Source organism: Primulina eburnea, chromosome 5, assembly GCF_022965805.1.
Source record: "Primulina eburnea isolate SZY01 chromosome 5, ASM2296580v1, whole genome shotgun sequence".
Classification (NCBI taxonomy): domain Eukaryota; kingdom Viridiplantae; phylum Streptophyta; class Magnoliopsida; order Lamiales; family Gesneriaceae; genus Primulina; species Primulina eburnea.
Genome location: NC_133105.1, coordinates 3,019,643 through 3,047,087, shown reverse-complemented (window position 1 = coordinate 3,047,087; position 27,445 = coordinate 3,019,643). Strand labels below are relative to the sequence as shown.

At 32.9% G+C, this 27,445-nt stretch overlaps 5 protein-coding genes across 5 annotated transcripts; 3 read left to right on the top strand and 2 right to left on the bottom strand.

The window, feature by feature from the left end:
* Nucleotides 1-1,546: 1,546 nt before the first annotated feature.
* On the top strand, nucleotides 1,547-3,738 carry LOC140831876 (1-aminocyclopropane-1-carboxylate synthase 7-like). The gene is made up of 4 exons (XM_073195590.1): nucleotides 1,547-1,785; nucleotides 2,057-2,179; nucleotides 2,286-2,446; nucleotides 2,865-3,738. Exons 1-4 carry the CDS (start codon nucleotides 1,612-1,614, stop codon nucleotides 3,736-3,738), a joined length of 1,332 nt encoding a protein of 443 aa, XP_073051691.1. The 5' UTR covers nucleotides 1,547-1,611.
* A 9,805-nt stretch (nucleotides 3,739-13,543) lies between these two features.
* On the top strand, nucleotides 13,544-15,951 carry LOC140832316 (cation-dependent phenylpropanoid and flavonoid 8-O-methyltransferase 1-like). The gene is made up of 6 exons (XM_073196256.1): nucleotides 13,544-13,699; nucleotides 13,786-13,856; nucleotides 14,941-15,020; nucleotides 15,152-15,296; nucleotides 15,394-15,525; nucleotides 15,599-15,951. Exons 2-6 carry the CDS (start codon nucleotides 13,800-13,802, stop codon nucleotides 15,884-15,886), a joined length of 702 nt encoding a protein of 233 aa, XP_073052357.1. The 5' UTR covers nucleotides 13,544-13,699; nucleotides 13,786-13,799; the 3' UTR covers nucleotides 15,887-15,951.
* A 45-nt stretch (nucleotides 15,952-15,996) lies between these two features.
* Nucleotides 15,997-18,613, bottom strand: LOC140832315 (deoxyhypusine synthase-like). The gene is made up of 7 exons (XM_073196255.1): nucleotides 18,341-18,613; nucleotides 17,860-18,027; nucleotides 17,311-17,529; nucleotides 17,013-17,099; nucleotides 16,640-16,751; nucleotides 16,336-16,571; nucleotides 15,997-16,233 (listed from the first exon to the last, which is right to left on the bottom strand). Exons 1-7 carry the CDS (start codon nucleotides 18,530-18,532, stop codon nucleotides 16,159-16,161), a joined length of 1,089 nt encoding a protein of 362 aa, XP_073052356.1. The 5' UTR covers nucleotides 18,533-18,613; the 3' UTR covers nucleotides 15,997-16,158.
* Nucleotides 18,614-21,731: 3,118 nt separating this feature from the next.
* On the top strand, nucleotides 21,732-22,938 carry LOC140831600 (small ribosomal subunit protein eS30z/eS30y/eS30x). The gene is made up of 3 exons (XM_073195342.1): nucleotides 21,732-21,857; nucleotides 21,945-22,082; nucleotides 22,708-22,938. Exons 1-3 carry the CDS (start codon nucleotides 21,854-21,856, stop codon nucleotides 22,752-22,754), a joined length of 189 nt encoding a protein of 62 aa, XP_073051443.1. The 5' UTR covers nucleotides 21,732-21,853; the 3' UTR covers nucleotides 22,755-22,938.
* A 1,209-nt stretch (nucleotides 22,939-24,147) lies between these two features.
* LOC140832314 (IAA-amino acid hydrolase ILR1-like 4) lies at nucleotides 24,148-27,314 on the bottom strand. Its single transcript, XM_073196254.1, is given in 6 exon segments — nucleotides 24,148-24,436; nucleotides 24,438-24,662; nucleotides 25,078-25,206; nucleotides 25,332-25,646; nucleotides 25,873-25,998; nucleotides 26,825-27,314. Coding segments are annotated over 6 exon segments (1,329 nt in total). The 5' UTR covers nucleotides 27,176-27,314; the 3' UTR covers nucleotides 24,148-24,253.
* Between the last annotated feature and the right edge of the window lie 131 nt (nucleotides 27,315-27,445).

The window sequence follows — 27,445 nt, the reverse complement described above, 5'->3', positions numbered from 1 at the left end:
AAATGATAGTGTGTTAATCGAACTTGATTAATTGGTTAGTAGTTTAAGGGGAAAGTGGAGGTGAATACATATTAGTATTGTGCAGTGTTCGAGAGTTTTATTTTGAAAATAAATAAATAAATAAGAAATCAATGAAAGATATGAAATGTGTTAAAGAATTTGTATATATGGTGTGCTACCATTCAAGAAAATAGTCGAGTTAGGAGTTTTTTCACTTCAATTCTTGATAAATTTTTAAGTATTAATTAAGATCATGAATACTGTTAGTTTAGTCAGATTGTAAGTTTTCTGGTAGATTTATTAAATTATAAAGTAATTTTTTTATTTTACTAAAAAAATGTGTATTATGTCTAAACCTTCACTAATTAGCGACGGCTTAGTAAAAAAATTGTCGCTAATTTTAACGATGGTATATCTTAAACCGTCGCTAATGAGCGGCGGCTTATCAAAACTCGTCACTAATTTCATAAAGCTTCGCTAATTAGCGAATGTTTTTGTCTTTCGTACTAGAAGACAACGATAAACGGACTTTCAACAACATTGTCAGTTACACTAGTGTTTTTCTGACAGCTACGTCCGTGTCATTTTGCGTTTTTGTTGTAATGATCACAAAAAATTGATTTCAAAAATATTATATATCAAAATTGCAAAAATACATTGAAAAAAAAAAAACAGTTTTTCCTTCCCAATATGTAGAGTTATCTCTGTCTAAAAGTGTCTACAAATGGGAACTCTTGAATTTTATTTGAATTTTGAATGTAAATGTTGAAATTTATAATCTCTACATAAATTTTATTTCGAATTCATGTATATTCTAGATGCATGATTCAATAATTATGTTGTACATAATGCACACATTTCACCACCATCACTCCATAAGCCGAATCATTTTTATATTTGATTCTAAAATACCTTTTAATACACGAAAAATATAAAATCGATGCATGCAAATAATTTGATACACATATAATTTTTTTGAGGCAAAAATTTGTGTGAAACGCTATCACGGATCGTATTTTGTGAGACAGATCTCTTTTTTGGGTCGCATGAAAAAATATTATTTTTTATCTTAAGAGTATTACTTTTTATTGTAAATATCGGTAGGGTTGATCCATCTCACAGATAAAGATTCGTAAAACCGTCTCACAAAAAACCTACTCTTTTTTCAGGGGTTCCAAAAATTTCAATATATATACAATATAAGTTAACCCAATCAAAAATTTCTAATGTACACATTCAACCACCATGTTTGATGCGGATCTCGTGGAGATTGAGATATATATAGGAAGCTTTGAAAAAAATGATTGTACGTAGCATACAGTTGTCTCCGACACTTAAAAATTATACAAGTAAAAGGTGAGTTTTTTTCTTTTAATCTTTATAGAATCAATAGTTGGTTATTTTCCAATTAAAAAATTTTCGTGATGTATATTCATGGCCCCTTAATATTATATTAACTCTTTTTTATATATATAAAAGGGAGTTTGACAAATAGATAGCTTCATTCAAGAATTCAAATTACACTTCTGTTTTTTCTGCATTTTTCTCTCTTTTTGAAAACCCATTTTAGTTTTCCTGAAAATAAATCATTATTTTTTGCAAATATTAGTTATGGTGGCGGAGAGTGAACGTTACTTGTCTGTTGGATTATCAAAAGTTGCTGTATCAGAAACACACGGTGAAGATTCGCCATATTTTGCTGGTTGGAAAGCTTATGATGAAAATCCTTATGACGAATTGCGCGATTCCGCCGGAGTTATACAGATGGGACTCGCAGAAAATCAAGTGAGTTTCTTTGTTCGAATATTATTGAAATCTCGAGTCGAATTCGAATCAAGATGGAATCGAGATTTTGATCTTGAACTCTTTTATTTATCGAGTAGCATTTTCGTAAATGCATGTGTTGACCAAATCAAATTCAACAAAATGAATGACCATCAAGATTTCACGCTTCAATTCAAGGATGTCACTTACTATATAATATATTTTATTAAGATATAAAATATAATTAAACTTCATCTATCTAGAATCTGACTAGTTATTAATTCTTCTGCAGGTTTCATTTGATATGGTAGAGAAATACCTGGAAAATAATCCAGCAAAAATAGGAAACGAAACTTCCACCTTTAGGGAGAATGCGCTATTTCAAGATTATCGTGGGCTGAAATCTTTCAGAAAGGTACAAATGGCCACAAGAAACCTCGATCGTCTGAATATATATACTGTGGCACTGGCATATTCAATGTAATAGCTAATATTCAAGCTTGCAAATTAAATATCTGCAGGCAATGGCAAGCTTTATGGAACAGATTCGAGGGGGAAGAGCGAAATTCGACCCCGAAAAAATTGTTTTAACAGCGGGAGCAACAGCAGCAAATGAGTTGCTAACTTTCATTTTAGCTGATCCAGGAGAGGCTTTGCTTATTCCAACTCCTTACTATCCAGGGTATAATTATTTTTTAGTAATGTCATTTGGATTGTTATTTTAATAAAATATTATTTCATTACTCCGCAAAAATAATTTCTTTTTGTGATATGGTATATAATAATTCAAAATATTATTTTTTTCGATTTTTAAGTACATGTTTGTGATAATTAAAAAGTTAATAATGCAATATATAAATGCATAATTTACTATATACAATGGAAAATGTCAATTTCAGAAAAATAAACAAACTATACAGCGTATTAATTTTGAGTTTAATTAAGTAAATTTCCAATATATATATATATATATATATATATATATATATATATATATATATATATATATATATATACATATATATATATATATATACATATATATATTCATCCAGAAGTTTTATCCAACGTAACTCAATAATTGGACTATAATGCCACAGGTTTGACAGGGATTTAAGGTGGAGAACTGGTGTAAATATAATCCCAATTCATAGTAAAAGCTCAAACAATTTCAAAATAACTCAAGAATCTTTAGAATCTGCATACAACGAAGCCATGTCAAAGAACATGAAAGTTAGAGGAGTGCTCATAACAAATCCTTCAAACCCTTTGGGTGCGACGATTACACGACCAGTTCTAGAAGGGATTCTTGAATTTGTTACGAGTAAAAACATCCATCTTGTCTCGGATGAAATCTACTCAGGATCAGCATTCTCTTCCGACGAATTTGTCAGCATTTCTGAAATTCTCGAGGCGAGAAAATACCAAGAATCCGAAAGGGTTCACATCGTTTATAGCCTTTCCAAAGATTTAGGTCTTCCAGGTTTTAGGGTTGGCACCATTTATTCTTACAACGACCATGTCGTGAAAACCGCAAGAAGAATGTCTAGTTTCACTTTGATTTCTTCACAAACTCAACAGTTTCTTGCTTCAATGCTTTCGGATAGGCAGTTCACAGAAAATTACATTAAAACGAACAGGGAAAGGTTGAAAAAGAGGCAGCAAATGATTGTTTCGGTGTTGGAAAATTCCGGGATCCAGTGTTTGAAAGGGAATGCTGGATTGTTCTGTTGGATGAATCTGAGCCCTTTGTTGGAGGAGTGTACAAAAGAACAAGAACTAGATTTGTGGAAACTAATATTGCATGAAGTGAAATTGAATATATCTCCGGGATCTTCTTGCCATTGTTCGGAGCCTGGATGGTTTCGGGTTTGCTTCGCAAATATGAGTGAACGCACACTCGAAGTTGCACTCAAAAGAATCCATGATTTTATGACTAGTAGAAAACTTATCAAGAGAATTGATGGACAATAATAATTTGACCCATGGCATGTATATATTGTACGTTTAGGTTAATCTTTATTCTTTTTCTTTAAATTGAGAAGGTGAATTCAAAGATTAATGATGCAATTCTTCCATTTTTATTTTACGCTACATCCTACTTATTATGATTTGAAATACAATAATTTATTGAATAAGCAAGAGATTTAAAATGTATATGCTTCATTAGTTTTCTTGAATGAGACTTACCATATTGTTTCTTATAAATTAATGTCAAGTTGAGTTTTTGCCACAAGTTTCGTGATTTAATGCTTTTGACTATTTTACTATTGAAAATTGAATGTGAAAACACAAATTTTTGATGTTGATGATTAGCTATTTTCTTGCGCAGCAAAATTGGATATGGTAGTACAATTTTGGAATCTAGCTATTTGTCCACCATCTTGTGAACATTTACATTTTTCGTACTTTCATATTAATATTTGGCATGGCATAACAATAATTCGGATTCCCTTTATTTCACTTTTTTTCCACAAAGTTGAAATTTTTGGAAGCTTTCAAGAAACGCGGATGAATTAATTATAGAACTCAGTTGTGAAACATATAATATATATATATATATATATATATATATATATATATATATATATATATATATATATTTGGCATGGCATAACAATAATTCGGATTCCCTTTATTTCACTTTTTTTCCACAAAGTTGAAATTTTTGGAAGCTTTCAAGAAACGCGGATGAATTAATTATAGAACTCAGTTGTGAAACATATAATATATATATATATATATATATATATATATATATATATATATATATATATATATATATATATATATATATATATATATATCGTGATCGAGACATGATATATACTCTATAATTGACGATTGGTAAATTTGATTTTACTAGAAAAATACACGTGCGTTGCACGTAAAAAACTAAACTACTGAAAATATATGTACGAAATTTTAATAATATTTAAATGAATTAAAACATGGTTAATAACATTTATCAACTGAAACAAACTAAGCCATAAAAAATAAAAAAATCATGATCATAGACGGTATATAAATCAGAGTAAGTATCTTATCCACTTGACACACTTTCCAATATGCTTCTTGGTTGATTTTGACAACTCAACAGCTCTTTGTCGTAGTTTGTTATAATATACATATAACTATTTTGATATGCTCAACAAGTATCTGATCGTCTTTAACATCTATTATGCTATTTACAATCCTTATCCGGGATCTGACATGCTAGTAGTTTGTGTGAGAACCCGAATTTTCAGCAGCTAGCAACTTCAGTAGCAAATGAAAATTCCAGCAGAAGCTAGCAATTCCAGCATCAAGCTAATATTTCAGAAGTTTATATTTTCCAGCAGACATGTATTTTCCAGCAGACAGAATCCAGCAGCAGAAGAGCGAGAAAGCAGAAGAGCAAAGAAGCAGCAGACAGTTACCAATTCAGCCATGACTTGTAACTGAAGCATTTAAACGGAATAAAGATTGTTAATGGCAGATTATGGCCATTAATAGGGAGCCTAACAGTCAGATTGTGGCCTATAAATAACACCTCAAGTCTCTGAAATGGGTTACACAAGATTTGAGAGTATCACTTAAATTTCGAGTTAAGAAATAGTGCCTTTGTCAAGCAGCAAAATCCAGTAGCGAGAGCAGCTAAATTCCAGTAGACTTCAACCGAAACTTTATAGCAAATCAGGTAAGTGGGCTTATGTATAAATATCTTGAAAACCCGTTTGATGATTTCTGTTTCAAAGCAAAGCATATTCTCGATTTCTGATATCTGATTTTGAAGCACTGAAACTTGGTGAACTAATGGTAGGAATATATATTCTGAACATTACTGAATTCTGATTACTGATTATTGGCCTCACCCCTTAGAGGAGAGAACATATAGGGTACTGATATCAGTTTAGCCATGAAATTCACGAACGTGCTCAGTGCTTACTTGTTAAACTTCTGATTACTGATTACTGAATACTGATTACTGATTACTGATTTCTGAATACTGATTCCTGTTCTGAAAGTAAGAGTTTCTGTATATTCTTGAAATACTGTTCTGTATTAAAATGATTTTCGAAAACTGGGAGTTATTCCCGCCCCTGCTTACTGAGTGACAATCATATCACTCACCCACCAAACCCATCTCAGATAAGAGTAATGAAGAAATGTTAGAGGAAGAGGAACAGATCCAGTTCTGGGGTTGGTGAAGAAGACTGTTGTTCTCAGTTTATGTTTATTTTTATTCCGCTGCATCTGTTAAGATACTGTAATATTTGGTTTTACATTTCCGCTGTAAAACATCAGTATTCGAGTTGTAACAGACAATTGATTTCGTATTATGAATAAAAGACTGGTTTATGAGATTCTGTACTTCTGAGGCTTGTTGTTTTCGAATGTAATATTTAAGAGCAACGCCGGTGTCAACCCACCCCTGTCCCGGGGCGTGACAGTTTGCTTCTTTATCACAACATTTTTTCGATTTTTGATATTGTTTTTATTTGATAATCTTATTTTTCCGACTATTTTTTTGTTGTTAAATGATTTTTCAGCTTTTGACAATCATTAACTATAACTCCTAAGAAAAAATGCTTTTACTCGTGATAAGTTTTCACTTGTGACTAAAAGTATTTATAACCTATATATTCTTCAACAACATAACCAATGAATGGTGTTGCACCTTCTTCAAATATTGTGATATTTGTGATATCATTTTTATATATTTAGTATCAATATTATCAACATATAGCTGTAAGGTTAATAAATTTTTAACAACTATTTCTCAATCAGTGTGAGAAAAATACTTGAAATCTCTTCAAATGGCTATATCTTAGAATTGTGTCCTCATTTAATTTGACACAATTCAAGAAAATCATCTTGATCGTCATTTTTTGGAAGCTTTGAAATAATGATTTCGAGCATCATGTCATGAGGATGATATAGTTTCAATCTCATTTGTTGTGTTTAGAACATAATATTATATTATTCATTGAAACAAAATAAATTTTCTTATATCGAGTTTATATTTTGTTTTATAATATTTTATATCTTGTGGAATGACATACAAAATTAATTATTGTATTTTAAAAAGCTTGAGAAGATATACGAATAATGCAATTAAGATATGCATATGAGATATCATTCAAATATATGTCAAAGTATTTGTCTTATTCAATATCTCATCTAATAATATAACCATTTAGATTTGATGAGCATTTTATGATAGTCAAAATTAATTTGATGAAATATTGTAGAATTTTATTTGAATTCCAATATTTTGCTAAGTGAATTTATTTGACGAGGAGTTTTCTATGCTACCATCATATATGTTATGAATTAGCTAGTTAGACACTTTGACTAAAAAAAGAGACAAAAACAATCTCGTATCACCTCGAAATATATCGAGATAATATTGGAGAAAATAAATTGAAACTGACTCAATGTCTCAATAAAATGCACAGAATTGATCTGTTATATTGTGTCAACAAAGTTTTAGAATTGTTCTCATACAATTATAAATAGAATGAGAATTATGCACAATTTGTTTTTCATGGATTTATTTTTCTAAATGAAGAATTTTTTCTTATTGAAAAAACTATTTTATTGAGAAATATTGACATTTTATATGACATTCATATGTCGCACAACCATGAAGTAGCAACATAATCATCATATAACACTTAACGTACACATACAATTCTTCAATTCCTTCTTCATTATGTTTCGTTGAAATTTAAATCTGAATCATTATTGATCTTAACATTTTGCTTTAAATATGATTTAATATATATGTATATGTTTCATGTTACTTAATTAGACCTAATTTCAAATATCTATAAAAAAATGTTCTTGAATTATATCATACAGAAATTAGGACATAGTATGTAGGACCGAACGCTTGCCGCTTTACCAAAAGCTATAGCTAGTAATGGTGCAACTCAAATCTCTTACATCGTGCAGCAGCTCAAGCACCACAGTTCGGCCGCTCCAGCAAGAAGGGACAATTATTGCATCCAACAATCTTCCTCCAAGTAATTGCACTCCTTACAATCAATGGAAATCGAACCCGTGACCTTGGCTCTGATACCAATTGTAAGACCGAGCGCTTGCCGTTTTACCAAAAGCTATAGCGAGTAGTAATTGTGCAACTCAAATCTTTTAAACCGTGCAGCAGCTCAAGCACCACGATTCGACCGCTCTACCAAGCAGGGACAATTATCGCACCCAACATAGTAATAAACAACATTATTTTTTTTATTTAACGTGTCTTTTTTTCATCAACTATGTTTGTCAAAACTTTTTTGTTCAAAATTTGACGCATTTCGTAGACTATATGTATGAAAAACCAAGAAATTATATAATTCACAGAAACCATTTACTATTCTCTTCGAAGAACAGAAGACCCAAAATACGTGGCTTTGATTGATGTACTCTCATACTTATTTTTATATAAACAACAAGACATGTCATATAATATCAGAAAAATCAATTACCACCAACAATACTAACCAAAACGAATAAAAAAATCATAACACAAACAACCTCGATAAGAAAAAAAATGATAACTCAAAGTTTAAAAATAATTTATTTAGTACAATAACAAAAAATTGAAGTATATACGAGCAATAAAAAACATAAATCACTCTCAAATTAAATATTAACTCATATTATTCACAATATGTATAAATTTTTCCAATATTTTTTTCAAATAAAGAGAAGAAGTCTTATTAATGTCATCGTTTTATAGATATTCATTCCACTTCTTTAAAAAAAACACATGAAAAATGGTGCCTTGAATCATAATAAAACCATTTAGAAAAGCAGCCGTAAAAATATAATACAAAGTCACACAATTTTTCTTAAACCATAGAAAAATATTAAAATATTGACTAAATATATCAACAAAGCATGCGTTAACTTGTGATATAATTAAAATTTAGAATCATGCATAATCATTGAATTAGAGCAAAATCGCATGCCAAAAATCTACTGGATATTATATATTTTAATAATTTATCAATATTTGTCGTTCACCAGAAGACTCTTAGACCTACCAAATTTTGTAGTTCACCTATTATTTTCATGATAAATAATATTACAAAAATAATATAAGCAAGAACATAAAAACTCAAATTAAAATGCCTTCTATCAATTTAAGTAAAAAGAATTGATCAGAGAATATAATAATGTAGTAAAAATTTAAATATTGATTTATAGACAGAAGTTTGAAAATACATTTGTCCCAATAAATAAAAAATGTTATCTCTTGATATTTTGAGACATAAGCTAAAAACGAAGAAATATTTCAATCTTTTTGATATTTTCTAAGTCACTCCAAACTAAGTAATCTAAGCAAACAGAAAACATGCATTATGTGTTTAAAATTAACAAAATATCCCAACAATAAAAAATTGAAAAATAACCGTTTTTGTTGGATATTTGATTTTGTTTTCTCTTTTCTTTCTGCAAACAAACAAATCACATAAACAATGCAAACACAATTACATTATCAATACAAAAGACATATAATAATCAAACATGTTAACGCTAGGGTAAAAAAAAAAAAAAAAAACTCCTCTCATTGCAAGAACACAAAATGATCAAATGGAGCATATTATTTAGTAATATTTATTTAGCAGCATTTATAAAAAAATTGACTAAATAACTTAAAAACAATGTTTGAAATCACTTAAAGACAAATATTTCTCTCAATCACATATCTCTATTGACACTTAAAGAGTCTGAAAATATTTTTATTCTAAATGGGAGAAAGAAATTTTGTATGACGTTAATATTTATAAATAATTTATTTTTATTCAATCCAACTCATTTCCCTTTGTCTTCCTGTTATTATTTGACGGCAATGTATAAATTTAAGTAACTAAAATTAAATTTAAAGTAAATTAAAATAATAATTAGTTTGATTGAGTTAAATACACTATTAATGATCTTATTAAACTAAGATAAAAAAATGAATTAAATAACACCATTAACATGACAAATTGTAAAACAAAAAAATAATATAATAGTAAGCTCACAAATGAAAGTCATATACTTAATAGATTAATAATAAATAATATATTATTTAGTAATATGTATTTAGCATCATATATTGAAAATTGATTAAAAAAAATATGTATTCTCTCCATCACATATCTCTATTGACACTTAAAGAGTCTGAAAATATTTTTATTCTAAATGGGAGAAAGAAATTTTGTATGACATTAATATTTATAAATAATTTATTTTTATTCAATCCGATTCATTTCCCTTTGTCTTCCTGTTATTATTTGACGGTAATGTATAAATTTAAGTAACTAAAATTAAATTTAAAGTAAATTAAAATAATAATTAGTTTGATTGAGTTAAATACACTATTAATGATCTTATTAAATTAAGATAAAAAATGAATTAAATAACACCATTAACATGACAAATTGTAAAACAAAAAAATAATATAATAATAAGCCACAAATGAAATTCATATACTTAATAGATTAATAATAATAATAGATAATATATTATTTACTAATATGTATTTAGCATCATATATTGAAAATTAATTAAAAAAATATGTATTAATGATTATTATTAAATGAAGATTATTATTTAGTAATATGTATTTAGCATCATATATTGAAAATTGATTTAAAAAAATATGTATTAATGATTATTATTAAATGAAGGTAAGGATAGATAGATATAAATAGATATAGATTATTTACAAGGTTTTTTCACAAAACAAATTTTAATCTCGGCTATTTAATTTAAAAGTTTAGTAATTAGTAAATAAATAATAAGGATAAGGATTAAAAGTTTAGTAATTAGTAAATAAATAATAAAGATAAGGACAAAAGAGTAAATGCATAATTGTAATTAATAATTAATTAATAATGATTGAATTTAAAAGTTTAGTAATTAGTAAATAAATAATAAGGATACAAAAGAGTAAATGCATAATTGTAATTAATAGATAATAATAAGGATAAGGACAATAGAGTAAATGTCAAAAGAGTAAATGCATAATTGTAATTGATAGATAATAATAAGGATAAGGACAATAGAGTAAATTCACAATTCAATCTGTATATTATATAGATATAGATATAGATATAGATTTATTTATTTATTTTGGCTCAACTCTTGGATTTATGGCAATATTGGCCCTCTTCAAAAATTTATCACAATTAAATTTTGAACTCGAAACATCGAGGTCCCGACCGCCTGCCACTTGACAAGGACATATGGGTGTAGGGCTTTTTATCCGGCTTCAAACATTTGGGCTACGTTTGGTTGGAAGGATAGGATAAACTAATGATTAGTATGTAAATGATAAAGAAAATGATTGTGGTAGGATGGATTAATATGGGGTAAAATAATATTTTGTTTGGTAAGATTTTTAAGTGTAGGATAATTTTGAATTTTTTGATGAAAAGACGAAATTGCACTTCCCCTTCGCGGCGGCGGCGTCAATGGCAGCGGCGGCTGGCGGCCGGCCGGAAATGGTCCGCGGGAAACGGCCGGCGGGGGGCTGCGGCCGGAAATTTCGGCCGGCGCCGGCGGTCGGCGGCGGTCGGCGGCCGGTGGGGGACGGCGGCGGGAAGTGGTGGTGAGTTTGAATTTAGGAGAAGGGTAAAATTGGAAAAATAGGATAGATTAAGAATAGGATAAATAATCCTAGGGGGTGAGGATGTATTATTTTAACCTACCTAATATAACCTAATCATTCATAGGAGGGATAAGGTGGGTTAAATAATCACGCGTACCAAACGAGGGATAAAGTAGGTTAAATATTATAAACCTACTTTATCCCTCGAACCAAACGGGGCCTTGCTGTACAAAAAATTCGAAGTCAAACCAGTGAGTAGAATTTGGACACATGTCGATGGCATGAAAGAAATTATAGCATGTCTGGTACTTAGGACATCCGCATCCGTTGGAATTAATCCATGTTAATAACTCTCCATCTCATCAAAAAATGATGGGGTCCACGAGCCACATATTCATTACATTAACACTTCCCCATTATTAACACACACCCACATTCATTTAATTTCAACTTTCATTATTTATGGGTCTCACTGTCCACTTACTCATTTTTTTTTATTTTTAATATTTCAATATCTTTTTAATATATTTCAATATAATGAGCGACAGTTTTTGAAAAACCGTCGCACATAACGACGGGTGTTACAAAACCATCGCAAATAGCGACCTTTTTTAAAAAAAAAACGACGCTTTTCACTTTGCGACGGTTTACGAAAAACCGTCGCAAATCTGCGAGGGTTTACGAAAAACCGTCGTAAATTTCTAAATAACGCCGTTCATTCTGATGAATTTCTTGGCTGCCATGTCACTCAAGATTATTAATTCTTGCGCCCACATTGGGGGGCGAAAATTAATGGGTGTTATTAACACCCATTAACCAACCAATGTGGGTGCCCTTATCATGTACCGACAATTGACATGATCACGTACATGACGTCAATTCCGTGTTTTATTATATCATAATATCTTTTAATATCTTATTAAATCTAAACATTATATACAAAATGTTTATGATGTCATGGTGATTTTTTATGAAATTTTTCTTTTTATACCTCTAAAATATCCCTCCACATCTAATATTTCTCAACAAATCATTACTCACAATTCCCGATTTCCTCGCCCCTTCTTACCGTTTCCAGCATTTGCAAAACTCTCTCAAATCAACAAATTAAATAAACATCGAATCTAAAATCAACGTATCCAAATGTGAAACGGAAATTAACCAAATAAATCTTAAATATGTTTTTTAACATTGTGTCTCATATGATGCTTAGCAGATAGATTTTTTGTTTCCTAAACATCAAGTTATAGGTTCAATTTCAACTTCGATCTTTTTTTCCTTTTCTTTTTTCTATTTAAAAAATATTGTACAATACTGCAACACGTGCATCGATGCACTATTATTATTAGAGTATACAACAACTGTATCGAAATATATATATGTATATATATTCAGAGTTAAAATGGATTCAACTGATGTACATGTGTTGTATAAAAATATAAAAAAAAGAGAGCATAAAATCGACTCTATCTATACTATTTGGGCTTAATAAAAACAAAATGGACACCAACTTTTTTTTTCCCATTTTGCCCTTATGTCATAGCAATATTACAATTTTATTTTTTGAAATTTTAAAAAACACTTTTATTTTTATTTTTTTAAATTCCAACAATTCAAATAGCACTTTAGTCTCTCGATAATTTGTCAAATTTCACTTTAATCTCTCGATAATTATAAAAAAGACTGTACACACACTACATGTGCTGGATTACTAGTTTCATTCAAGTATGGAGTCCATAAACTCCCTTACCATTCCTAGGTTCCTTGTCTTTTTAAGCAAAAAACACGTGTCACTTTGATTGAAGCATATTGCATATAAGAGGGAAATGGGAGATTGATTGAATAACTGAGGTTGCATCTGATCACTCCATCACCCAATTTCGCCATATGGACCAGCTACGATACCTAACTTGCATGCTTCACTGCATACCTACCTTGCATGGTTTATCATTGGGTCAATAATACAATTGTAATAATCTCTCTTTTGTGCTACTCCGATCCTATTCGTACCTAGTGTAATTTGATAAATGAATTTGGAATCCCATTCCAAATAAGATATTTGTCTCACAAAATATAATCTGTAAAATCATCTCATACAAATTTTTATCTTTAATCGGTTGAACTTGATGCGGATAGTTCACTTGACGCATGGTCCTCCTTAGTCAAATAAAAATTATGAAGTCATAAATTTATTTGTAAGAAATGTGGGCTCAATAAAGAAATATCTCAGTAGTTGGTTGGTGTCACAAGGCGGTGGGTGTAGGACACGTGAGGATTGAGATATATTACAAGAGCTCAACCATTTGTCACAGGCAAACAGTACTAATTAATCCAGACACCGGCGAGGTATCCCATTCCCTTCGATTTCTATGAATTTAAATATCTTTGGATGTTTTGAGATTATTATTATTTATGAGTACGTTGGTGATCAGGGTAATAAACAACAATGGAAGCTGATATCTTGATGGATGTTGGATTGTTGCGAAACTATGATTTGTATCAGGTGCTATTTTTTTTTTTACTGATTATTTTTTTCACATCGAAACCATGCATGGTTTCATTTTTTTTTCTTTTTTTCTTTTTGTTTTCATTCTCAATTTGTTTTGAGTAGATCTTTTGTGAGACGGTGTCACGAATCTTTATCTGTGAGACGGGTCAATCCGATCGATATTCACAATAAAAATTAATACTCTTAGGTTGCGTTTGGTTCGGGTGATTAGCCTGTATTGATTATTTTATCCTACCTAGTCAGCTGTTTGGTTCGCGTGATTATTAAACCAACTCAATCCCTCCTATGAATGATTAGGTTATATTAGGTAGGTTAAAATAATACCTCCTCACCCCCTAGGATTATTTATCACACTCTTAATACCTCCTATTTTTCCAATTTTACCCTTCTCCTAAATTCAAACTCACCACCACTTCCCGCCACCGGTCGCCGCCTCCACGACCGCCGCCGGCCGACCACCGACGGACGACCGACCGCGGCCGAGCACGGCAGACCGACGACGAACTACCGAATGTCGGCCGAACACCGGCCGACAGACGGTTAGCGACGGTTTGCAAAAATTTCGTCGCAATTAGCGACGGTTTTATTATAAACCGTCGCAAAATGTCAAATTTTTTAGTAATTAAAATAATTCAAAACAAGATCGGCGACGGTTTCTCAGGAAAACCGTCGCTATTAGCGACGGTTTTTCAGAATCCGTCGGTAATTTCCGGCAGCCGTCTCTCACCCACCGATCTTTTCCGGGGGGAAGGGCAATTTCGTCTGTTCATCAAAAAATTCAAAATTATCCTACACTTAAAAATCTTACCAAACATAATATTATTTTACACCATATATTACAATCCTACCACAATCATTTTCTTTATCATTTACGTACTAATCATTAGTTTATCCTATCCTTCCAACCAAACGTAGCCTTAGCATAAAAAGTAATATTTTTTTATGTATGACCCAAATAAGATATTCATTTGACAAAATACGACCTGTGAGAGCGTGTCCCACAAATTTTTGTATATTGTTTATTTGTGACACAAAACTAATTGCGTTATGTTTGTTTTGCCTTCGAAATCGAAATTAGTATTTGCTGGAGACTAGCGTGTATCCACGTGAAGCAGATTATCTGAAAGAGATAAGAGCTCTCACCTCCACTCATCCCATGTATAACTTAATTTCCTCTGATAATTTACATCTTTTCATTTCCATAATATTAATATATACCAAGAGCCCTCGAATTGTTGTTTTGTTAGTGTTGAAGATATAGCTTTGTATAAACTTTCGATTCTTGATAGGGCCGTGATGGGTACAAATCCTGATTCCGGTCAACTGATGGCCTTGCTCTTGAAGCTCATCAATGCCAAAAGAACTATTGAAATCGGAGTTTTTACCGGATATTCTCTTCTTCTAACTGCACTCACCATTCCCGAAGATGGGAAGGTTATACATATACATCGGACCTAGTTAATAATAATTAATACGAAATTATGGGAATTTTGTATTGTTTTACTGCTGATTAGAAAGGTTAATGTTACAGATCACGGCCATCGATCTGGATCGAAGCTCTTACGAGATTGGTTTGCCCATAATCAAAAAGGCCGGTGTCGGACACAAAATAGATTTCATCGAGTCTGCGGCTCTTCCAGTGCTCGAAAAACTCTTGGAAGATGTAACAACATTAATCCTTTTCGAATACATCACTTCCCGAAACTTTAGTCTGATTTCTTGTATTCACGATGCAGCATGACAATCACGGAACATTCGACTTTGCTTTCGTCGATGCGGATAAACATAATTACGTGGAGTACCATGAAAAGCTGTTGGGACTTCTGAAACCCGGCGGGATTGTGATATACGACAACACGCTCTGGGCAGGAACGGTGACGATGCCGGAGGATTCTGTTCCACCGGTTTTGTTACCGTTTCGGAAACCTGTGATGGAGTTGAATAAATATCTGGCTGCCGACGCTCGCATACAAATTTGTCAAGTTCCTGTGGGTGATGGAATGACTATATGCCGGCGTTTGTAAGAGGCTTGTTGCAATGTTTCCATGGTGTTGCTCGAATAAAACGAGCATTCTCGTTTTGCTGGGTTTGATTGTTTGTTGAACTGTGTTGCTTTTGGTGAATTACTTGGATCTTATTCTCAAGCTTCAAGGGTCGAGTCTGTTTAATAATTATAAAGAGTGGCTATGTATATTTGAAGGCAAGATGACAACTGATGGAAATCGGAATACAATACAAGTTAAATCGTAAACAATTCCCAACATAATGGGACATATCAACCACTAGTTTCTTCATATCATATCAGCTTTTGCTTTGCTGCAAATGTTTCGGCCACTAGGAGAGGGAAGGCAATGGTTGCATCGCAATGTACCTGCTCAGTAAAGACAATTAACATGCCAAACCAGAGTGCATTCGATCCACATATTAATTATTACCAATATGCGAGAGAGAGAAAAAAATGAATTCAACATACCTTCACAGACTTGGCTGAAACTCGAATTTTGCCCCAAGACACGGCTTCGTCGGGACGAGCACCTGAATCACTTCCATCGAACTCTTGTGCAGTGTTGATAAAGACAGCAAAATCGGCTCCGTTTCGCATCATATTTGCGTTGCATATATGATGCTTGGGCAAACCTCCTCCGAGAAGTATTATACCCGTCTTCCTCAGACCAGAATAGACTGCCTCATCATCCATGGCTCGAATATCTGTTCATAAACTGAGCCTCTCATGACTTATGCTAGAACAACATATACTGGCTCAAGATGATGGTTACCTTGCACAATGTCAATCACCAGGCCACCATGCGCATGCTTATACGAGTGGAAGTATAACATATCGCCCAGCGAACCATCGGTTAACCCGGGGCAGAAGATGGGTATGTTGTTCTGCAACAAGAGATGAGAACTAATAAATAAATAATAGAACCGGAAGAACATCATACGGTGAATCAATGACTGATAACAAACGACTCAAGGATATATGTCTTCTCTATTCTTAAAATACTTAACCCTTGATTAATAAGTTGTTATATTCGTATTTTAATATCTTATTAGTATATTATTTTTATTTCTAAAACCCTCGATACTTTGATTGATGATCTTATTTTAAAAATAATGACGTCTTACTACATTTGAATGATCATGTACCTTGTATGCCCAGTACAAGTATGAGTGCTCATCATTGATTTCTTTGCCCAGTCGAGCAATCACTTTAGATGGTGTCCAGAGTACATTCTGGAAACATAGGAGGAACGAGACCACAACCTCAGAAACATCTCAGAATCATAGATTATTACATTATTTTTAACATAAATGTAATGGACTAAGATCGTGAATTCAATAGAAAACATGATACGTTTCAAGAAATCGAAGACAAATGCATTTATCTATCATTTGGCACACCGGTTATACTCGCTCTATGAAAAAGAGTCGAGCAGAACAATACCTGTAGTTTTTGTTCATCTAACATCTGGTCGAAAATTGGAATGATCCAATCCTCAAATTTACAGTAGTTGTCGTTAGGAACCAACAAATTGCCGATGCGGTTCAAGCCTTTTGAACGAAGAAGAGCTCCGGGAAGAGCAAAGTCGCCTTTGAATGTGGGAGCAAGGCACTTCACAAGGTCCTCCTCCACACCACCAGCCGTGGTTACCACTACATCGACCTACCGACGCGTCGGACAGACACCACATGGTGTGAAATTCAGGTAATATTGCATGATGTAAAACCATTCATGATTCACCTTACTATCTGTTAAAAAAATTGCTATGTTCCACAATTCCAAAGATGGAAAGGGAACCCACTATAAATACCCGACAAAAAAGACTAAAAAATTCCGCTTTTGGCATCTTTGGTCACGCCGATCCTAGAAATTGAATAGCACTTTACTTCAATGAGACTCGAGGATCACAAGGCGTAAAATCGCAAAATATGAATAAATTTGGCGCATGACGCGACACATGGACAAGAAACAGAGTTTTCGGCAAACACTCACCATGCGATGCTGAAGAAGATACCGAATTGTCTCCCGAATGCCAGAGGAAATGAGATTTGAAGTGAAACCAAGAAACACCTTACATCTCACCGACTCCCTAAAAGCCGGGTCTCTTTCCATTTCACTGCAATCCTTAGTCGGAGTCTCATTCGAAAGCCTCCAATCTAGCTTCAAATACAGATAAGGAACAGTAACAACAAACAGAGACGCATTTCAATGTCGGTCAAAGAAAAATATATAGTTCAGAATAATTAGCGATGGTGGAAATGCTGATCGTAGTCGTAGTTGATATATACATATGTCATCCACACTCCGCTAAAAGACCTCCATTATGGAGCACTAATGAAACCTATCAGTTCAGAATATACTGTAAAATGTCAATATCATCACACCACGCTCGTGCTACTAAATTCAACAAATAAAATGATAAACAAAAGAAAAGAACTAGAAGGAAAAAAAAGGGTGAAGAGAATCAAGAGACCATTTCATTAACTATTCGGACTGCGTCCCCGAGATTAGCGGCCTGGAATCCGGTAGAGACCAGTGATTTGATGAGCTCCGGGTAGTTCACTCCTTTGTTGAAATCGTAGCCCACGATCTCTGAAGCCCCCTCCATTGAAACGGAGTGTTTGAAAACCGCCTGTCGCACCGAATCCATCTGGTTCGCCGACATAGCTTAACTGGCGCGAGGTGATCGTTTTTTGAATTTCCCGGCGCCATGGCCACGCAGATTTATACTTGCTCTGGCTTTGTGGTTTCACGTGCACGTGTCTTATATTTCGATAAAAAAACTAAAAGATTCGACACAATTTTTTTAATAAAATAAATCGATAACATCATTTTTGGTTGGTTTACTCGTGGTTTATACTTAAAATCTCATTTTAGTACAGGGATTAAGTCTTTTATTAGAAAATCTCACGAATATTTATCTGTAAGACGGACAAATTTACCGATATTCACAATAAAAAGTAATATATTTCATGATGCATCAAAAGTAATACATTTTCATGGATGACTCACAAAATACGATCCGTGAGATCGTCTCACATAAGTTTTTGTCTACGACAGGTCTAATTTATTGAAAAGTTTACAGATATATTAAACATTATTATGTCAAAAAATTATTGAAGTTTACAGATATATTACTAGATATTTGCGTTATAAAAAGAATAAAATTTCACCTCAGTTGATTTTGTTAAATATTTATTCAGGAATCCGCGAAATCGGAGCCTCTTGTTTTTTTCCATGGACGAGATTATTGTAATTATGTTTCGAAGTCGAAAATTTGGCGTCAGGCTGATTGATTACAAGCGAATAATTGTATATATACTATCCCTTTTCATTCACCACCAATCCAGTGTGTGATTTCGTGATAAGATAGCCTGTCACGGAGTCCAAAAGGCTTGCTGCCACAGATCTCCGTCCCTACTTTGCGCTGGATAACACCACCTATCTAAATTTGTGGTTGTGAAGATATAAAATATACTGAGCTGGTCTTTTGTGAGACAGTCTTACGAATTTTATCTGTGAGATGGATCAATCCTAACGATATTCACAATAAAAAGTAATACTCTTAACATAAAAAGTAATATTTTTCATGAATGACCCAAAATAGAAACTCGTTTCACAAAATACGACCTTTAAAACTGTCTTACACAAGTTTTGCCAAATATGCTACACACAATATACAGTTATATGGTGAAAATTTCATTAATATACGTTTGGTTTTGAGACAGGTTAATCCTACCGATATTCATAATAAAAAGTAATATTTTTAGCATAAAAAGTAATACTTTTTCATGGATGATCCAAATAAGAGATCTGCTCACAAAATACGACTCGTGACATCCGTCTCACACAAATTTTTGTCATTATCATTGGGAGTGTAATGGTTAAATTCAGAATATTTTCGTCTAAAAATGACAACCAAATTTAATTTCTATGAGTCTTGCTATAGTATCGAGGCTGTGTGTTCATACTTAAGATATAATCAAAAAAATGGACAGTCTTCTCGATTGGTTTTTTTTTTCGTTTTTTCGGTTCGGTTACGAGATAATTTTATTTAATTTCACATATCTCAGTTTTTTTAAAAAAACGAATCGGGCGTGTTTAGTTTAAATAGCATTATTCCTTAAATTTTAAAAGAATCCACTTCTATTTCTCCATAATTGAATTGTTGATTTAATATCCGTTGCTCTATAATTCAATTGTTGATTTAATGTTGTTCGGTGAAATGATTAAAAGATTGGTGCTTTTTTTTTAAAAAGATGTTGCTATTATTATTTGTCGGCCATTTGTGAGTAGAATATGAAATGCATTAATTAACATGATTTAAGCTGGTCGGTGATGCATGAAAAAGTTGCGCAATTCACGCCTCAGAGTTTGATTATAAATAAAGGCACAGTTTGATCATTCTATTTATCTCATTCTCGAGTTTTTTTTTCAATCTCAATATATATTTATTTGATTGTGTTGTTCTATAATATTTTTGAAATATTTTGTTTTGTTGTATTAAGAAAAAGTGTGTAATATTTGGAAATATAGTAAGTTGTTGTATATCATAATATTATAGTTGAATTTTTTCATCTTACCATTAGTTTTTATCCCTAATAAATTTTGAGAATTTTCTATGTAAATCTCGATATCTAATTTTTATTTTATATCTTCATGTTTATATGTTAATATTAAGATGTCATACCAACATTATTTACCTTTGGTTCTGCTTTATCTTGCCTTCTCAAATATATTTAAAATCGTGTTTTATATTTATCTAACTTATTTTATTTTATGTAAATTTGGGTAAATAAATTAGATAGTTTGGTCTTTTAGTGGCAAAAAGTATGGATTTTATGATGTTTGAATTGTAGCATATATATGTTATTGCTCAAATCTAACAAACTGATAGTTGATAGCACAAAATCGAATCGAACTGAACTAAATTAAAATGGTTTGGATTTTTGATCAGACGTTTCCAAAACCTAAAAACTGAGTTTAGGTTAGATAAAATAAAACAAACCGACTAATGAACACCCAAAAAAAAAATCTAACTTGAAAGTAGAATAATTTATCTTTGATACATGAGTAGGTAGGTATGTTGTGATACGGTTTCACGAATATTTATCTGTGAGACCGGTCAACCATATCGATATTCACAATAAAAAGTAATATTTTTATGATATTTTTTCTAAATGACCCAAATAAGATATATATCTCACAAAATTCGACCCGTGAGACCGTCTCACACAAGTTTTTGTCTTGACACATTTAAATAATTTTATAAATTTAAGTTTCTTTTAATTTAGACCATCCAACATCAACATTCTAGATTACAATATCATAGGGGGAGAACCACTCAATTTACTAGTGTGGGTGGAATCTCCATTGAACATTATTTTGGCAGGATATGCGATGAAGAATACAAAATACACGATGCTTTCCCATTTTTGGAAGGACTGTATATGCAAGAAATCGTAAAAATGTACTATCATGCTTCTTTTTAGATTCAAAAAAAATCGTGCTGACAAGTTTATTTTATTAAGACACCAACATAATTTCATTGATGTCCCCACCAATATTCATTCACACAGTTGAATGGATAAGTCCAACTGAAGATAATATAATTTATCATATGGTACGGAATATTTCTTGCATGTGATCAATTTGCTGTGATTGTATGTAATAAAACAAAAAAAATGAGACATGTGAATTCAATGTCTTATACTGTTCAATTATAGACGAGAAATATTATTTTCAAGTGTTTGAAATTCGAATTTCTAATATAAGTAGCTTTTTACGTGTGGACCGGTCCAGTTGAATGAAATCTCGGATTACAAATTTTCTAAACTAGGCCCATTTGTCAAAACCCAAAAGTTAATTTTGATCCAGTCCAAAGCATAGATAACCCTAATCGCTAGGAGTTTCCACCTTACGCTGAGGTAGCTAGCTACTCTGTATCGCTCGGAGCTTTCGCTGCGTCTCAGGGAAATAATCGATAATGGGTAATTTTTCTGGAACTTTAATTCCAATTGCCTTTATTTATCATTGATTTGTATCTAGAATTGGCGATTGATTTGGAAGAATTTCAGGTAAGGTTCATGGATCGCTGGCACGTGCTGGAAAGGTGAGAGGACAGACGCCGAAGGTGGCGAAGCAAGACAAGAAGAAGAAGCCACGTGGCCGTGCTCACAAGCGTATGCAATACAACCGCCGTTTCGTCACTGCTGGTAATCCTAACTTTGCATATATTTTCCTCGATTCATGTCTGCTTTTTTTATTCGTGATGCATATTGAGTTAGATCATTTGTAACTTGAATTTGTTGCTTTGGAATAGTTTATTTATGTTGAACATATGGATTGAAGCATTTGGGAAATCTACCCGACTTGACTGCTTTTCAAAACTATAAAATTTAAATCATGTGTAGCTGTTATATTTTCCTTGATAACAATTTATACAAATGCTTAACTATTGGATTAATTTGAGAACATGCTTCCGAATCTATTCATCTGATCAAGGCATTCAATCCAAATTCCATTTTCCAGACTGTGTGGGGATTAGGAATATTTAAGTAATCTAAAGAGAATCCAGTCTTTGGGTGCAGGCTTTGATTTATAAGAGCACTTGATATTATCTTGATGTTGTTTATGCTTTGGGAATTCTATTTGACATTTTCCCTCTTATGTGGAATATCAGTATGAAATTTACCTGTGTTTGGTATGATTTTTTCGTTTCAACCTTAGTGGTTTATCGAACATGATAATGGTGAAATATGCTTAAAGATTTCATACTACATTTGATAACATAAAGTTTTGACTGGATTGGTTACATGGTTTTCTTGGAATTGCTTGCAGTTGTTGGCTTTGGAAAGAAGAGGGGGCCCAATTCGTCTGAGAAGTAAAGTTTGAAGTTAGTCATTTAATCCTGTGGGTGGAGTCTTTGGGGACCTGAAATTTATCGTTTCTCCCCTGTCATGTCATAGTGTTTTGACTTGACTGCTGTAGGCTGTAGCAGCTCTTTTATGGGAATTTGACTATATATTAAACACGTTTCTGTTCCAATTTTAGTATTTTGAGCTGAGTTAATTTGAATTGTGAGTGCTGTTTTGTGTAGAGTGATGAGCCGAGGAACTGTCTCAAGTTTTTACAGGACGCCTAAATGATAGAAACTGTTTCAATTTTGGCTTGTATCTGATGCATTAACCAGTGTAACAATGAAAGCAAAGATCTGAGTACAAGGTGACTTAGACTTCAAAATTTCCTGTGAACGAAATTTGTCCGAATCCTAGCTTCAGAGTTGATGGAATTCACAAGGGGAATCGAATTTCAAAATCGAGCAACCCATGTAAGATATGCGTATATAGAAAAACCTAGACCTTTCTATGCCTAAGAATTTGGGAAATTCCAATGGTCGTGTGCTTGTATAACTCGAGGAAGTTGTCATTTAAAATTTCTAAATCTTTAAAAATATTCATGTGATTTGTTAGAAAATTTTATTTTTACCCGAAGTTGTGTTTTATGGATGGGTTTGAGGCTACGAATTTCAAATCCATAATAATGAATTTGTTGATTTATTTAAAAAAATTCAACTGAAAATGAATTTTAAATGCAAAATAATTATTTTTTTGAGTTATTGTGCTTAGATTTTAAATTCATCTCAAAATAAAATTATTTCAAATCTTCTCCTTAAATACTTTTTCAAATGTGTATGATGTTTAAGCGTTAAAATTTTATGGAGTGAGTCTCATGTGAGACCGTAGGCTGAGGGAAGTCTCAGTCAAGTAGTTTGCCGGTGAAGTAACAACTTAAAATCGAAGTCGTAAATCTACAGGAAAATTCCAATATATATAGCCCGTATTTGTTCAAGCAGGCTCAGTCTGTTCATCCGACCACCGCCCATGTTTCAAGATTTCAGTTTTCACCAAAAATCTCTGTAAAAAAAAGAACGTTGTAACGAGATCGCATAGGTCCAACATAAACTCCTCACAGGCAGCCAAAGATGGGCGAGGATCAACAACTTAATTAACTAACTAACGGATCTTAATCTGTGAGACGAGTCAAACCTACTCATATTCACAACAAAAAGTAATATTCAGAGCATAAAAAATAATATTTTTTCATGGATGATCCAAATAAGAAATCTGTCTCACAAATATTATCCGTGAGATCGTCTCACACAAGTTATTACCAATTTTATGACAATCACACAGCAAGCAATATCTTGAACCTTCCTTTGGTCACAATAATGAAAGAAAGCAATAAAATATTAATATAGATAAATAAAAATCTAATTCCGACGTAGATGAATTTTATTTTTTGTTTTTTTTTTCAAAAAAAAAATTCTATACAAGTCCAAGAAAATTAATTTAAGGTTTCCCATGGGAAAAACTACTATCGACATTTACAATTCATCGTGAAAGCTTCCCTTTTGTGGTACCTTTTGAGAGTGAAAATCAAGAAGATAAGTCGCAGCCAACGATGCATGCAAAGCGGCACCGTAAGGAAGGACATCTTCATTCACTTCAAATAGAGGGGAATGGCCGAACTCAAGCCGTCCCCTAGTCTCGTTTACCATCCCGACAGTAGTAGAAGTAACCCGGTATCGTCTCTGCAAAAAACGAGAAATCTTCACACCCCATCACTGGCTGGACCTCTTTCACACTCTCGATGCCTAACATACGTCCTGCTACATTGAGGAAGTGCACGTGCAATCTTCGGTCGTTTACAGTCACCGGGTAGAAGGGCTTCTCGTTTTCGAAGAAGTGAAGTGTGGCATTACAACGTTGAACTGAAGCTTGAAGGGTGACAACCTGTAAATCATGTGAATGCAGAGACTTTTTTTTTAAAAAAAAATGAGATTTATTTGCAAGGAGGCAGGAGCAGAAAAGTAACTGTAGTATTATCGAATAATGATTTTGATGCACCAATCCTTTCCTCTCGTTTTATGTAACATCGTATCGAAATTTGAAACCAACTGTAGTATTATTGAAGCCAGAAAAGTTGTTTTCTAAATCCAATTCCATTGTTTATACTTTTCAACAGCCGATTGGACATAATGTCACAAAATGAGCCAAGAACACCACAAATCTCTAAAAACTGAATCTCTATGATCATCTTGTGGGCACAAAAGTAACGGGATCGAAATGCCACAACTATCCCACTCCAGTTGTATGTATATCCTTGATGCATATCATATCATAATTTTAATCACGTTGAGAAGCTTACCTCTTCAATGCGCTGTTTGAGCTGCTTAAAACTTTCTGTGGAAAATGCTCGGAATGTTCCACCAATCGTAACCGAATCGGGAATGACATTGAACGCGCGACCACCTTCAAATTTAGCGACAGTGACTACCTGAAAGATCATTTCTTCTACATAAATTGTGTATATATTTACTAAACGAAACAAGACAGTGCATAGATAAAGTGTACTACCTGAAGTCCATAATAGAATCATGAAATCTGATCGAAAATTTTTACCTGTGAATCCAAAGGATCGGCTTCCCTTGAAACAAGTTGCTGTAAACTCAAAATTATATTTGAAGTGGCTAAAATTGGGTCTATAGTGTGCTGTGGGATGGCAGCATGACCACCTTTCCCACTAATTGTCGCCTCAAAAAACCCACAGCCAGCCAAAACAGGGCCGGATCTTGTGGCCACCACACCTATAGGATATTTAGATGATACATGCAAGCCAAAGATTGCATCAACATTCTCTAGTATCCCGGCATCTCGCATTTTCTTTGCACCACCACCCCCCTCCTCTGCCGGTTGGAAAACCAAGATAACAGTACCCTAAAATCCAAAATATACACAACAGAAATCTTTAATTTACTTGCCATTCACGAGAAATCCATATTCAATTCCATTTTCTAGAGTAAGATGTCATCTGAGATGAGAATAACATTTACTATAACAAATAGCCAAAAATCCTACTTCAGGCATACAAGTTACATGAATCAGACAAAATATCGAAGCCTATTTAAATAAAAGTTTCTTAAATAAAGTAGAAGGAAGAGACCTGTAATTCACTACTATGCTCATGAAGTAATTTAGCTGCACCAAGAAGCATGGCCACATGAGCATCATGTCCACAAGCATGCATCTTTCCATTAACTTTACTTTTGTGTGCCCACTCCACTGCTTCCTAATCGAGTTAAAAGCCAAGATAAATTAACAATAAATATCATATCAACAAAGTTCAGAAAAATAGAGAAAAAGATCAAGCCGGATTCAATTAGTATCTTGATTTATAGGGTAAGAAACATATGTCTGCTCAAATGCTGAGCAAGCGATTATTAAAAGCGACTTTGATCAAACATAAATTTGGAAAAATGGTCTCCATCTGACCAAAAATGCGTTGTCTTACACTTAGATTATGCCTGCTCTGATATTTATATTTATGTTTGATCAAGATTATTTTAACAGTGTTGCTCCATTACAAATCATGGCATGCTAATAACTGAAAAACGTCATTCTATCGCTAAAAGGCTAGTATTTCGGATATGAGGTTTCTTGATGACCTGAAAAAAGCTATGGTTGAATCAATACTGATAATGTAGCATGTTTTCATGTCATAAGTTACATTCAAGTGCATATGCCGAATATAGCATGCAAGTAGAAGGCATCTAGAATCCGCTGATGCCGAATTGTCGAATTTTAGACAATGGCGCAACGAACATCCATTTCCCAAGTAACTATGGAATGACTGATATACTTGAAAGATTCTTCTATGACTGAAAATTTTTCATGCTACCTTACAGCAAGGGTGCACGTGTTGGATGCACCCTTGGGCCAATACTCTGAGGGTCGTATCTCGTCAACCAATATTTGGTGTTTTATCATATGGCCTATATACCATCAACACGTAGCTAGGATTATCTATTTCCATAAATTATACATCAAACTCTAGAAAACCATGACAGTATTACGCAAAATATTTAAACAAAAGTATTATTTTTTTGGCACAAAACCTGCATAGCTAAAGCATCCATATCAGCTCTAATGGCGACAAAAGGTGGACTTCCCGTTCCAATGTATCCAACCACCCCAGTAACAGCAATTGGATGTTCATAAGAAATGCCCAATTTATCAAGCTCATTTCTGATGAGCCTGCTGGTGTCAAATTCCTCAAAACCAAGCTCTGGGTTTTCATGTAAATCCCTCCTAATGCTCACCATCCACTCAACAAGCTCAGGTCGTTTGGCCAAATTCAAGAATTTTGATGGGATTTCAGGTAACCCCTGTTCAGTTAGAAAAGGCTCAGACAAAGAAAGCTGCGCGCACAGAATGCAAAGGAAAGGGATATATAGAAAGAAACTCATGATTCGTTTTGACGATAAGTGACGAATTCTTGTGAATTCTGAGTTCGAGTCGTCGCTGACGAACTGTTTGTTTGTGTGGGAATCTCGGAGTTTGCGATTCTCGATGGTGAATGATGATTAGTGTACAAGATTAATATTTTTTTTATTTTAGATTAATTTTTAATTTCATATTTGGATATTCAGTAGCTGAATTTTGGTCGCCATTCAGAATTATGTAACTCGGCATTATAATCATATCTAAGTTTCAGAATTTCTGTTTGACGATGATTA